General features: G+C 33.1%; 1 protein-coding gene across 1 annotated transcript; it reads left to right on the top strand.

Annotated features, from left to right (window-relative positions):
- The first annotated feature begins 398 nt into the window (after window positions 1-398).
- Window positions 399-11827, top strand: LOC125872842 (putative late blight resistance protein homolog R1A-3). Its single transcript, XM_049553642.1, has 3 exons — window positions 399-466; window positions 7167-10908; window positions 11591-11827. The coding sequence occupies exons 1-2, from the start codon at window positions 407-409 to the stop codon at window positions 10902-10904; spliced, it is 3798 nt and encodes a 1265-aa protein (XP_049409599.1). The 5' UTR covers window positions 399-406; the 3' UTR covers window positions 10905-10908; window positions 11591-11827.
- Window positions 11828-12298: the final 471 nt, after the last annotated feature.

Raw genomic sequence — 12298 nt, 5'->3', positions numbered from 1 at the left:
AGGTAGACGTACATATTTTTAAAATTGATTAAGAAGATGATGGTTATTAAAAAGACTTGAAAAGTCAATGAATTGTATTTTAATCTTGGGATTAGTTGTCAATCTCTACTTGTCGGGCAATTCAGTTTTGTATATCATATGGTTTGAAGGAATGAAAGAATATGATGGTTGTTGAAGTGCATGACCATCTCATCTAAAAGGTTAAGTTGTTCGTCAAAATAATTTCATCTGACCTTGATCAATATCTCGACAAAATTAATAAGAATAATAAAATACTATACATTTTTTGTTCTGAAAATACAAATGCTATCAACTACTAAAGATGAAAATCTGTTTGTGTGAAAAAAAATTGACAACTTACAATTTTTGACTTTTTAATTAAAGGAAAGGAATGGAAATTGCAATCATGGAAAGAGGAAAACAAAATCAAGAAGAAAGAGAGAAAGAGAAAGCAAACAACTCATCGGTATATTTAAGAAAACTCTCTATAGCTATGTTAGGTGCCTACATAAAAAATGAAATATATTGTACGTAATACTTTCTTATAGATGATATTTTTAATTGTATATGTTATACTTTGTTGTTTCAATTTCTTTAGCATGATCAAAACTTTTATTGTAGATATCAATATGCTTCTAGTTCTTGGTGTTTTTTTTTTGTATCAACTTATTATGTTCATAATTTGCGACACGATTTTTCACATTAATACCATTTTTTACTTTAAGCATTTTCAAAAATGTCATAAAGAAAAAGAATTTGGTGCTAAGTTATATTTCTCTCTCTCTCTCTTTATATATATATATATATATATATATATATTAAGTGGTATGCGCATTATAACAAGTTAATTATAAATTGTAGACGAAGATCAAAGTCTAACACAAGAAGATCTCATTCTTTACAAAGATAAATTGTTAAGGTACCTAGCATCCGGTCAATCAAAGTTACATATGGAGAACAAAAAAATGATAAATTGATATTTTTATTTGAATTCCATTTGATTTTTTTAATAATTAAAAAAAGATGTACCCTTTCAGGTTGGGACAATTAAAAATCGATTTAATCTAAAAACCTCTAGCACCAAATTTCAATATGCAAGTAGATGATAAATTAAATTACTATAACGGTATAAAATTTACAAAATAATAGAAGAAATACTTCCAGACAATATAACCTTCCGTGGAATGTGTATTTTGCAATACTAAACCTTCCATTGGGACAAACAATTCCGACTTAGGGTGTGTTTGGTATGATGGAAAATATTTTCTGAAAAATATTTTTCAATTTTCTCATGTTTGGTTGGCTTATATATTTTGGAAAGTGTTTTTCAAATCAACTTGTTATCCTCAAATTTAAGGAAAATGACTTCCCTTAAAAAATTAAGGAAAAGATTTTCAAAACTTTCCTCCAACCTCAAATTACAATTTTTTTTCTTACCCCTACCCTCCCCATCCAAAAAAATATGAAGAATTTAAAATTACTTTTTTGGAAAAAATCAGTTTTTTACACCCTACCCCCAAACCAGTCCCTCCCCCAACCAAAAAAATTAAAACTTCAAATTGTTTTTTTTTTAAAAAATAGTTTAAATTTTAAATTTCATTTTTTTATTTACCCCACTCAACCCCTAACCACCCCTTGTCACGACCCAAAAATGGACATGATGACACTTGTCTATTCCCACCAAGACAAGTCAGCCTCAACCCAACAAAACGAAAGAAATACGGAAAGTAAAACAAGAACAAGATAAAAGCAGAAAACTTATTCATTCTATTATAACCCCAAAACATGATTGTCATGTGTACAAGCCACTAATACATAAGTGTAAAAATGAGATATAATTACAAGTCCCAATGTCTTTGTTTCTCAGATAGAACAAAACATAAAATAAGGAACAAGAGGGCATGTCAGGATGACAATTAAGCAGCTACTTGTCAAAAGTCCTTGACAAGCCTCGAAAAATAGGAGAAGAAGAAGAGCAATCACACGGTACCGGGCTCGGAACCTACACAAGTGTAGAAGAAAGGAGTGAGTATCAACCAACACGGTACTCACCAAGTAACCAAATAAGCAAGGCAAATTAGCTAGAGATCTAATACTCCTTTCATCCCAACCGAATCTCCTCAAACTACAACATGCATAGAAATCAACCCAACCTAATAGTTTCACAATACACAGTTCCCAAGGTTTAACCACATAGTTCAATAGTCACAGTTCAACAACTAATGCATATCAAATATGTCAATCGCAAGTAACAAGTAGATCAATCACAAGTATCAAAATGCATCAAAGCGCAATAGTCAACTCTTGCCGGAACCATTTTCCTTCGGCAAGTAGATCAATCACAAGTATCAAGTGCTTTGCCAGGTGGAATTCAAGTGTTTTTTTTTGTTTAATAGTTATATAGTTAAAGTGCATGTTTGTGCACTTTGAAAATGTAAGGTCAAAGATATAATTTGAAGCCAAGTTAAGGGTCCTATTTATGTGTTATGCCAAAAATAAATGATCGATGGCTATAAGAGACGTGTCACCTTATTATTTTAGAAATTGCAATCATATATCATATATATATATATAAGAGAACCCTAGACCCGCCTACATGGCGCCACCACAAACCAGGATTCCCTTTTAATTTATATATTAGCAAAACTAGCCTTCCTCTTTCATGAAAAAATTGTGACTTTTACGAAAAGTTACGACTTTAATGAAAAGTTATGACTTTTATGAAAAGTTGTAAGTTGCGATTTTAATGAAGAGTTATGACTTTTATGAAAAGTTGTGACTTTTATGAAAAGTTGCGACTTAATGAAGAGTTATGAAAAATTGTGACTTTTATGAAAAGTTGCGACTTAATGAAGAGTTGCGACTTTTATGAAAAGTTGTGACTTTTATGAAAGATTGTGACCTTCCTGAAATGTTGCAACTTTTCCAAATAGTTGTAACCTTTCCGATAAGGCACAATAAACATTTGTTCACACTACCCTTTGTTGTCTATAAATAGAGGAATTTCCTCTATGTATATTTTTATATATATAAAAAAGAGAATCCAAGGCCCGCTGCGTGGTGCTACCACAAACCAGATTCCCTTTTAATTTATTTATTTCCAAAACTTGCCTTCCTCTTTCATGAAAAATTGTGACTTTTACGAAGAGTTACGACTTTAATGAAGAGTTATGACTTTTATGAAAAGTTGTGACTTTTATGAAAAGTTGTGACTTTTATGAAAAGTTGCGACTTAATGAAAAGTTGTGACTTTTATGAAAAGTTGCGACTTAATGAATAGTTAATGAAAAGTTGTGACTTTTATGAAAAGTTGCGACTTAATGAAGAGCTGTGACTTTTATTCCCTTTTAATTTGTTTATTTCCAAAACTAACCTTCCTCTTTCATGATAGTTACGACTTTAATGAAGAGTTATGACTTTTATGAAAAGTTGTAAGTTGTCAGTTGTGACTTTTATGAAAAGTTGCGACTTAATGAAGAGTTATGAAAAGTTGTGACTTTTATGAAAAGTTGCGACTTAATGATGAATTGCGACTTTTATGAAAAGTTGTGACTTTTATGTAAGGTTGTGACCTTCCCGAAAGGTTGCAACTTTTTCAAATAGTTATAACCTTTCTGATAAGGCACAATAAACATTTGTTCACACTATCCTTTGTTGTCTATAAATAGAGGAATCTCCTCTCATTTTAAAGCAACGAAAATTCTCCTTCTCCTTCTTCTTCACAATTAAATATTCGTGTACTTTGCTCCTATTAGGTGACTCAGTGACACATTGCTTATGTTATAGATCGTGGTATGTATTTTTACAATAATTAATTTATAATTTATGCTTATGTTATTAAGGATAAATGATCAGATGTTATAATTTTAATTTTCCTTCACATTATTAATGTTTGTTACTACGTAATCTTGTATGTAAGATAATATAGTGTTTTAGTTTTAATGACGGATAGATTTTAAGTATTATTTTATAAATTTCGTGATATTAATGTTTGTTACTACGTAATCTTGTATGTAAGATAATATAGTGTTTTAGTTTTAATGACTTCCTTTGCATTATTAATATTTATAGTGTTTTAGTTTTAATGACTGATAGATTTTAAGTATTATTTTATAAATTTCATGATATTAATGTTTGTAAGATAATATAGTGTTTTAGTTGTAATGACCGATAGATTTTAAGTAATATTTTATAAATTCCGTGATATTAAATTCCTGCGCGAAGCGCGGGTTATTTTACTAGTTATATAATATATAGATGATAGACTTTTTCATTTATGATATTAAGACATATAAAAAATACATAAATAACTTACATTGTTACATTGACAAAAATAATTTAAAATGAAAATAAAAAAATTATAAATACATGTCAAATGAAAAGGAATAGTGCTGAACACAGATTGTGACATACCAAAACAAAAAAATGATATCATAGAATTAATATTTTGTTTTTAATTATTTTTTGCGAGCATAATAAAAATGAAACTCCTGATCATTATATATATTTTTTCTATCGAAATAGAATACTTATATTAATTGTGCTTCATATAACAAAAAAAGTAGGATAGTAAAAGAACAAATGAGTAGTATTGTCAATCATCCAACTAAGTTATTAATACAAACCAAAGTTAAAAATAATTCTACTCCCTAATTTCTTTGCAAGTAGATCCGTGATATTCTACTCCCTATGTTAAACTCGTCATCATGAAACTAAATTTGAATTTATATAGACAAAATAGAGGAAATAAAAAGAAAGACTTGAAACTAAAATATTTCTTACCTTCATGTACCTCTTTTTTGTTACTTCATTCACAAACCAATATGATAAAGAGGAAAAAAGGTAATCTTGAATGTGAATGTTCATAAAATTAAATATGAATTTATATAGGCAAATAGTAGAGGAATACCATAAACTTACAAATTAAAATTTGGAGGCTATGAACATAAAAACTATGGAGTGTGTTACTTCTGCTATCGACCTGATCTAAGAAAGAATGCATATCTCTTAGGATAGAGACAAAATAGATTTGATAATGTTTTGTAGTTATCCAATGGTTGAAATGTGTGGGCTATTTGGGTACAATCTTCTTGGGAGGTATGATGTGTTCTAGTGATCAATCTAATGGACTTTCACGGTGTGATACTAGTTGTATATGGAAATGGATACATCGATTGTCAAGTGAGAATACTAACTACTTAAGGAGTTGTCAGTTGTATCTCATGCTCATATAGTTAGATTTGATGTTGCATTCACGTTTGAGAAACCAACTAGTTTGTTACTACAAACGCTTGAGTTAAGTATTATTTATAAGGAAGCTTTTAGTGGTGGATCTTTGGTACGGTATTAATGTGTTTAGGTTGTGAAGTGTATCTCGAGGATTTTAAATGAGTGGTGATTTCGTTGTAAGTTCCATGGAAGTGGATCGCTATTAGGATGACAAGCTTATGGGTAAGGGAAGTCCCAACAAGTATACTTGTGTGAAGGTAATTGAGAATTTTAGTAAGAAAGTGTGTATAAAATTGAGTTAGTCTTTTGAATCTGATTGGTATAGTTTGGTTTGAGATGTCATGCCGATGACAAGGTTGATTTTGTGGTGATGGCAAGGGCTAACCGAACATGATGGTTGTAAAAGTTTGTGATGGATTGTGATTGAGATGCAACTATATAATAAGAATGGTTGGTTAAAAGAATTTTGTACGGTAATAACAACTTGTGAATATCTAATGTTGTGATTTTTCACTATTTGGTGAGTAATGGGGTTGTATGGAAGTCTTAGGAGATGCTGGGACATCGCTTGAATAAAATTTAAAGGAGCTAGAGTCATAATGAAAAAAAATAGTGGGATGTAGTGTAGCCTTCGGAAGGAGGCGATAGCAAGGATGTTTACTCTATTTGCAAGGGACACAGATGTATATTTAGAGGGTTGAAAATTGGGTCCAGAGACACGTGGTTCCATTTGTTTTGCTCTAATTATGGTAATAGTGTCTCATGTTCATTCGATTGGTTAAAAATTGTTGGGTCAGATTTCAAAAAGAAGTCTGCATACGTTTGACTAAAGGGTGATGATGAATTCTCTAATGGTTTTGGGTTGGTTATCTGGTATGGTTTAAATTATAACAATGAATACAATAAGATCGATGGAGAGACGATCAATGATAAGCTAAGATACGTGAATTCATAAAAATCTTCAATGTTTGGGCTAATATTGATAGATAATGGGATTGTGTTACACAGTTGGGATCAAAATTCAAGTTTTTTAATGTGAGTCTATGTTCGTGGTAGTATGTTTTGTCAAGATATGAATTGATAAGGTAAGAAATGACTAATCACATTGAGTATTGAGCATTTGGAAGGACATGTGCATAATTTGAGTCATAAATTTGGTTACTTTTGATTGTTAAAGGACCTAAGGGGTTTTTCACGTAATGTTTTGGTTTAGAGGATAAGGTAAAAATGTCAAGGGTTGTTGGTCAAAGAATAAGATTAGTAACTGAGTCAACAAAAGGAACAAGAATCTGGTGTGTTGAAGAGTTCAAAATATTTAGAATTTTACACCATGGGAGGAATTTAAGAAAAGTGAAGGAATAAAACCTCTCGTATAGACCCTTGGTTCAAATTTGAAGGTAGTAGGGTTTTTCGCCTTTGAGTTTAGAAATGACTATGCAATGTGAACTGGTTTGTCACAAGCTCACTAGAGGTTATCAATGACTTTTACAAAGATTGAGTTTTTGTTCGAGTAATAAACAATGATGTGTGGAAGATGTTGCATTTTTGTGTTGGTTTGAATTGTTCGAATTAAGAATTTCCGCATTATATTAAAGTATTAGACTTTTACTTATATTTTATTTCCGCACTTTATCGTAATGGTTGAGTTTTAGGTTCACATGTCTTGGTGGGATAAGATGAGTGCCATCACGTTCATTTTTGGGTTGTGACATTTTTAGACCAAAATAATTTTTAAAAAATAAAAAATACTTTAAAGTAGATTTTTGTGCTATTTATTAAATGAAATTTTTTTTTTTAATGATTTTAAGACAATAAAATAATAGTTAAGGTGTATTTTTGTAATCCAACTTTTGACTCAGATTCTTCTTAGTTTTGGTAATATATGGTATGATATGAGGATGATATATGATAGAAATGTGGCTTTGGTCTTTTGGCAGGTGTCATTTTCTGCTCTTCGCAAGGACGTTGTCAATGTTGTGGATATCATGGAGAGGTTAAAGAATGAAGAAAATCAAATAGCTCTTGACGTGGATCTAATTGGAGATCTGAAATTTGTGCTGGCATCAATTTGTGCAAACGTCCTGCTTTCTTATTCCGATTTGGAGCAGTTTGAAGATGTAATGACTTTGCTAAGAGAAATTGTTAAAGATCTGTGTCAATCAATTTTGGTTGATGTTGACAATAAATACAACATGCCTCATGTCCTTGGTAGCCTCATGGATAATATCGATGATTGTATCAGCTCATGTCCTCATTCTACATCCATGACTGAGGAGGAGTTGGACTTCCTCCTCCTGAATCTCCATCATATATCCAAGTATCTTGCTGAGAAGAATTTTCCATTAGTGACGCAGTATGAGATTCTTCAGAATGTGTGTGGCAATGTAAGAGATTTCCATGGGTTGATAGTGAATGGTTGCATTGAGCACGAGAGTGTTGAATATGTCTTACCTCAGTTTCAACTCATGGCTGAGAGAGTAGGACTCTTTCTTTGGGAGTGTCATACACAGTCTGGACTCTCTGAGCTAGATGAAGATGATCAGACTGATAAACACTCTCACCTCATCATGTTAGAACATCTACTCTTGAAGATTATTCCAATTGAACTAGAAGTTATGAACATAGGTTATACAAATTTGAAAGCTTCAACTTCAGCAGAAATTGGACACTTCATTAAGCAGCTCCTGGAAACCTCTCCGGACATTCTTCGGGAATATTTTATTCGTCTTCAAGAGCACATGGTAACTGTTATTACCCCTAGCACCTTAGGGGCTCGAAACATTCATGTCATGATTGAGTTCCTACTAATTATTCTTTTTGATATGCCCAAGGACTTTATTCATCATGACAAATTATTTGATCTTTTGGCATTTGTTGGAGCACTTATCAGGGAGGTATCAACTCTTGTTCACGACTTAGAAGAGAAATTAAGGAATAAAGAGAGTACCGATGAGACAAATCGTGCAACCCTAAAGTTGCTGGAAAATATTGAACTCCTCAAGGAAGATCTCAAACATGTTTATCTGAAAGTCCCGGATTCATCTCAATGTTGCTTCCCCATGAGTGATGGACCTCTCTTCATGCATATGCTGCACATACACTTAAATGATTTGTTAGATTCCAATGCTTATTCAATTGCTTTGATAAGGGAAGAAATTGAGTTGGTGAAACAAGACCTAGAATTCATAAGATCGTTCTTGGTGAATGTTGAACAAGAAATGTATAAAGATCTCTGGGCACATGTTTTAAATGTGGCATATGAGGCAAAAGATGTCATTGATTCAATTATTTTTCGAGATAATGGTCTCTTACATCTTATTTTCTCACTTCCCATTACCATAAAAAAGATCAAGCTTATCAAAGAAGATATCTCCAATTTACATGAGAAGATTCCTGAGAACAGAGGTCTCGTTGTTGTAAAATCTCCCAAGAAGCTAGTTGAAAGCGAGTCATCACCGGCTGGTAAAATAATTGTAGGTTTTGAGGAGGAGACAAACTTGATACTTAGAAAGCTCACCAGTGGACCGGCAGATCTAGATGTCATTTCGATCACTGGTATGCCAGGTTCAGGTAAAACTACTTTGGCGCACAAAGTATACAATGATAAATCAGTTTCTAGCCATTTCGACCTTCGCGCATGGTGCACAGTCGACCAAGAATACGACGAAAAGAATTTGTTGAATAAAATTTTTAATCAAGTTAATGGCTCGGATTCAAATTTGATTGAAAATATTGATGTTGCTGATAAGCTACGGAAACAACTGTTAGGAAAGAGGTATCTTATTGTCTTAGATGATGTGTGGGATACTACTACGTGGGATGAGTTAACAAGACCTTTTCGTAATGGTATGAAAGGAAGTAGAATTATTTTGACTACTCGAGAAAAGGAAGTGGCTTTGCATGGAAAGCACTACACTGATCCTCTTGAGCTTCGATTGCTAAGATCAGAAGAAAGTTGGGAGTTATTAGAGAAAAGGGCATTTGGAAACGAGAGTTGCCCTGATGAACTATTGCATGTTGGTAAGGAAATAGCCGAAAATTGCAAAGGGCTTCCTTTGGTGGCTGATCTGATTGCTGGAGTCATTGCTGGGAGGGAAAAGAAAAGGAGTGTGTGGCTTGAAATTCTAAATAATTTGCATTCCTTTATTTTGAAGAATGAAGTGGAAGTGATGAAAGTTATAGAAATAAGTTATGACCACATACCTGATCATCTCAAGCCATGCTTGCTTTACTTTGCAGGTTGGCCAAAGGACACTGCAGTGACAATCTATGAGTTGAAAGTTTTATTGGATGCTGGAGGATTTGTGGAAAAGACGGAAATGAAGAGTATGGAAGAAATGGTGAAGATTTATGTGGATGATTTAATTTCCAGTAGCTTGGTAATTTGTTTCAATGAGATAGGTGATTATCCAACTTGCCAAGTTCATGATCTTGTGCATGACTTTTGTTTAATAAAAGCAAGAAAGGAAAAGTTGTTTGACCGGATAAGTTCAAGTGCTCCATCAGATTTGTTGTCAAGTAAAGTTACCATTGATGATGATGAGGAGCACTCTGGGCTTAATTTTGTCCTGTTCGGTTCAAATAAGAAAAGGCATTCTGGTAAACACCTCTATTCTTTGAGGATAAATGGAGACAAGCTGGACGACCATCTTTCGGATACATTTCACCTAAGACACTTGAGGCTTCTTAGAGCATTGTACCTGGATCCCTCTTTTATCAAGGTGAATGATTCTTTGCTGAATGAAATATGCATGTTGAATCATTTGAGGTACTTAAGAATTGGGACTGAAGTTAAATATCTGCCTTTGTCTTTCTCAAGCCTCTGGAATCTAGAAACCCTGTGGGTGGATAACGAAGAATCAACCTTGATACTATTACCAAGAATTTGGGATCTTGTAAAGTTACGAGTGCTGGTCATGACTGCTTGTTCTTTCTTTGATATGGATACAGATGAACCAATTCTGGTAGCAGAGGACACAAAGTTAGAGAACTTGACATTATTAGAGAAACTCGTGCTTTCGTATTGGAAAGATGCAGAGGATATTTTCGAAAGGTTTCCCAATCTTCAAGATCTTTCATTTGAACTCAAGGAATCATGGGATTATTCAACAGAGCAATATTGGTTCCCGAAATTGGATTTCCTAACTGAACTAGAAGACCTCACTGTAGAGTTTGAAAGATCAAACACAAATGATAGTGGGTCCTCTGCAGCCATAAATCGTCCATGGGATTTTCACTTCCCTTCGAGTTTGAAAAAATTGTCGTTGTATGACTTTCCTCTTATATCCGATTCACTATCAACAATAGCGAGACTGCCCAACCTTGAAGAGTTGTACCTTTATGATACAATCATCCATGGGGAAGAATGGAACATGGGGGAGGAAGACACCTTTGAGAATCTCAAATGTTTGAAGTTGCATAGAGTGACTCTTGCCAAGTGGGAGGTTGGAGAGGAATCCTTTCCCGCTCTTGAGAAATTAAAATTGGAGGGATGCTGTGATCTTGAGGAGATTCCGCCTAGTTTTGGGGACATTTGGTCACTCAAAATTATCAAACTTGTAGAGAGCCCTCAACTTGAAGATTCCGCTATAAAGATTAAGGTATATGCTGAAGATATGAGGGGAGGAGACGAGCTTCAAGTCGTTGGCCGGAAGAATATCCCGTTATATAAGTGAACAGGTTCTTCTCAATTCTTTTGATGTTCTGATTCCTTTAGTGGCAAATGTTAAAAGATTTCTACAATTTGTTTGATGAAAGTCTCAACTGAACTATCTGTTTTTGAATATCATTGTTATAAACAAGTTTGAGAAATATACATGGCATTATATTATGTCTCGACAATATACATCTGCCCCTGACCTATATGGTTAAAGGTTTTATTTTCTTGAATATTTCTTCAAGTCCGGCTACATCACGACTCTCTGTACTATATGAAAGTTATTCTATATCTCAGTTTTTTTAAGATTTTGTATATCTTTCAAGATATACATTTGTGGCTAATTCTTTGGTGCTTCTGATATACAAATTTGACATTTTAGATTCACTTTGAACATAACAGATGGGAAAAAAACTATGTTACAATTATAGTTGTTGTTGCAGTTAACTCTACATGAGGATATAATTGTTAAACAGCAGAAGACAAACTTGAGTAACGCCAAGGCCTAAGCCAGTGTCTGCTTAGAAACCAAAATATGTGTGTTGTTCTGATTAATTCAGCTGTTGTCTTCTGTGAGTCCCTACTTATGGTACCATTGCGATTATCATTCCTAATCAGAAAGGATTTTTGTTTGCACAGATTTACCTAGTTGAACATAGCTCTAACCCATTCTGCTGTCATGTTTTTATTTGATTTTGCTTTCAGCAACCATCCTCCCTGACGTGGCTCTTCCTGGAAGTGAGAACTCTGCTGCCCGACCAAGGATATAAGGAGAAGATTGAAAGGGTTATGAATTTCATTGAGTTAGCCTTACTTGATCGAATCAGTCAGGCGGAAATTGAAACCAATCTTGGAATATGTGTATACGTGTGTTTGATGAAAGTCTCAACTGAACTATTTGTGAATATTATGTAAAATTTGAGTAGATGAGCATGTGTTGTTTTGTGCTCTTTTTCTTCTCTCTCATATTTTCAACATTTTACTTGTATAAAAATATTTCTAGATTAAAAGAAATATTTTTTAATCTACTTGAAAATCCCATTTATGGATCAAAGTACAATTTAGTGCACTCAGTCAGCTATATTTATAATCCAAAACTTTCCTCTTTGGTCATCTTTAAAGAATTCATTGGGTGTTTATAATCTGGGTGGCTTTATAATTTATTTTTTTTTAAAAATATCTTTTAAAAAAAAAATAATGACGTAGTCAAATCATCGTTTGTCACGTGGACAAAATAGTTTTGCAAAATCGGATGGGTTTCTGTTAACCCATAATGGCACATATGAGCCTTTTCTCAAACAAAAATATCAAAAATGAGTTAAACTTTAAACGGAGGACATGAACGATTCTTTTTAGTGAAAGTTTAATGATGTAAATTTTAGAGTTTAATGATTAAAAAACTAATAATTGAGA

Source organism: Solanum stenotomum, chromosome 8, assembly GCF_019186545.1.
Source record: "Solanum stenotomum isolate F172 chromosome 8, ASM1918654v1, whole genome shotgun sequence".
In the NCBI taxonomy this organism is placed as follows: Eukaryota; Viridiplantae; Streptophyta; class Magnoliopsida; order Solanales; family Solanaceae; genus Solanum; species Solanum stenotomum.
The sequence above is the reverse complement of the archived record's forward strand: the minus strand, read 5'-3'. Positions and strand labels throughout refer to the sequence as shown.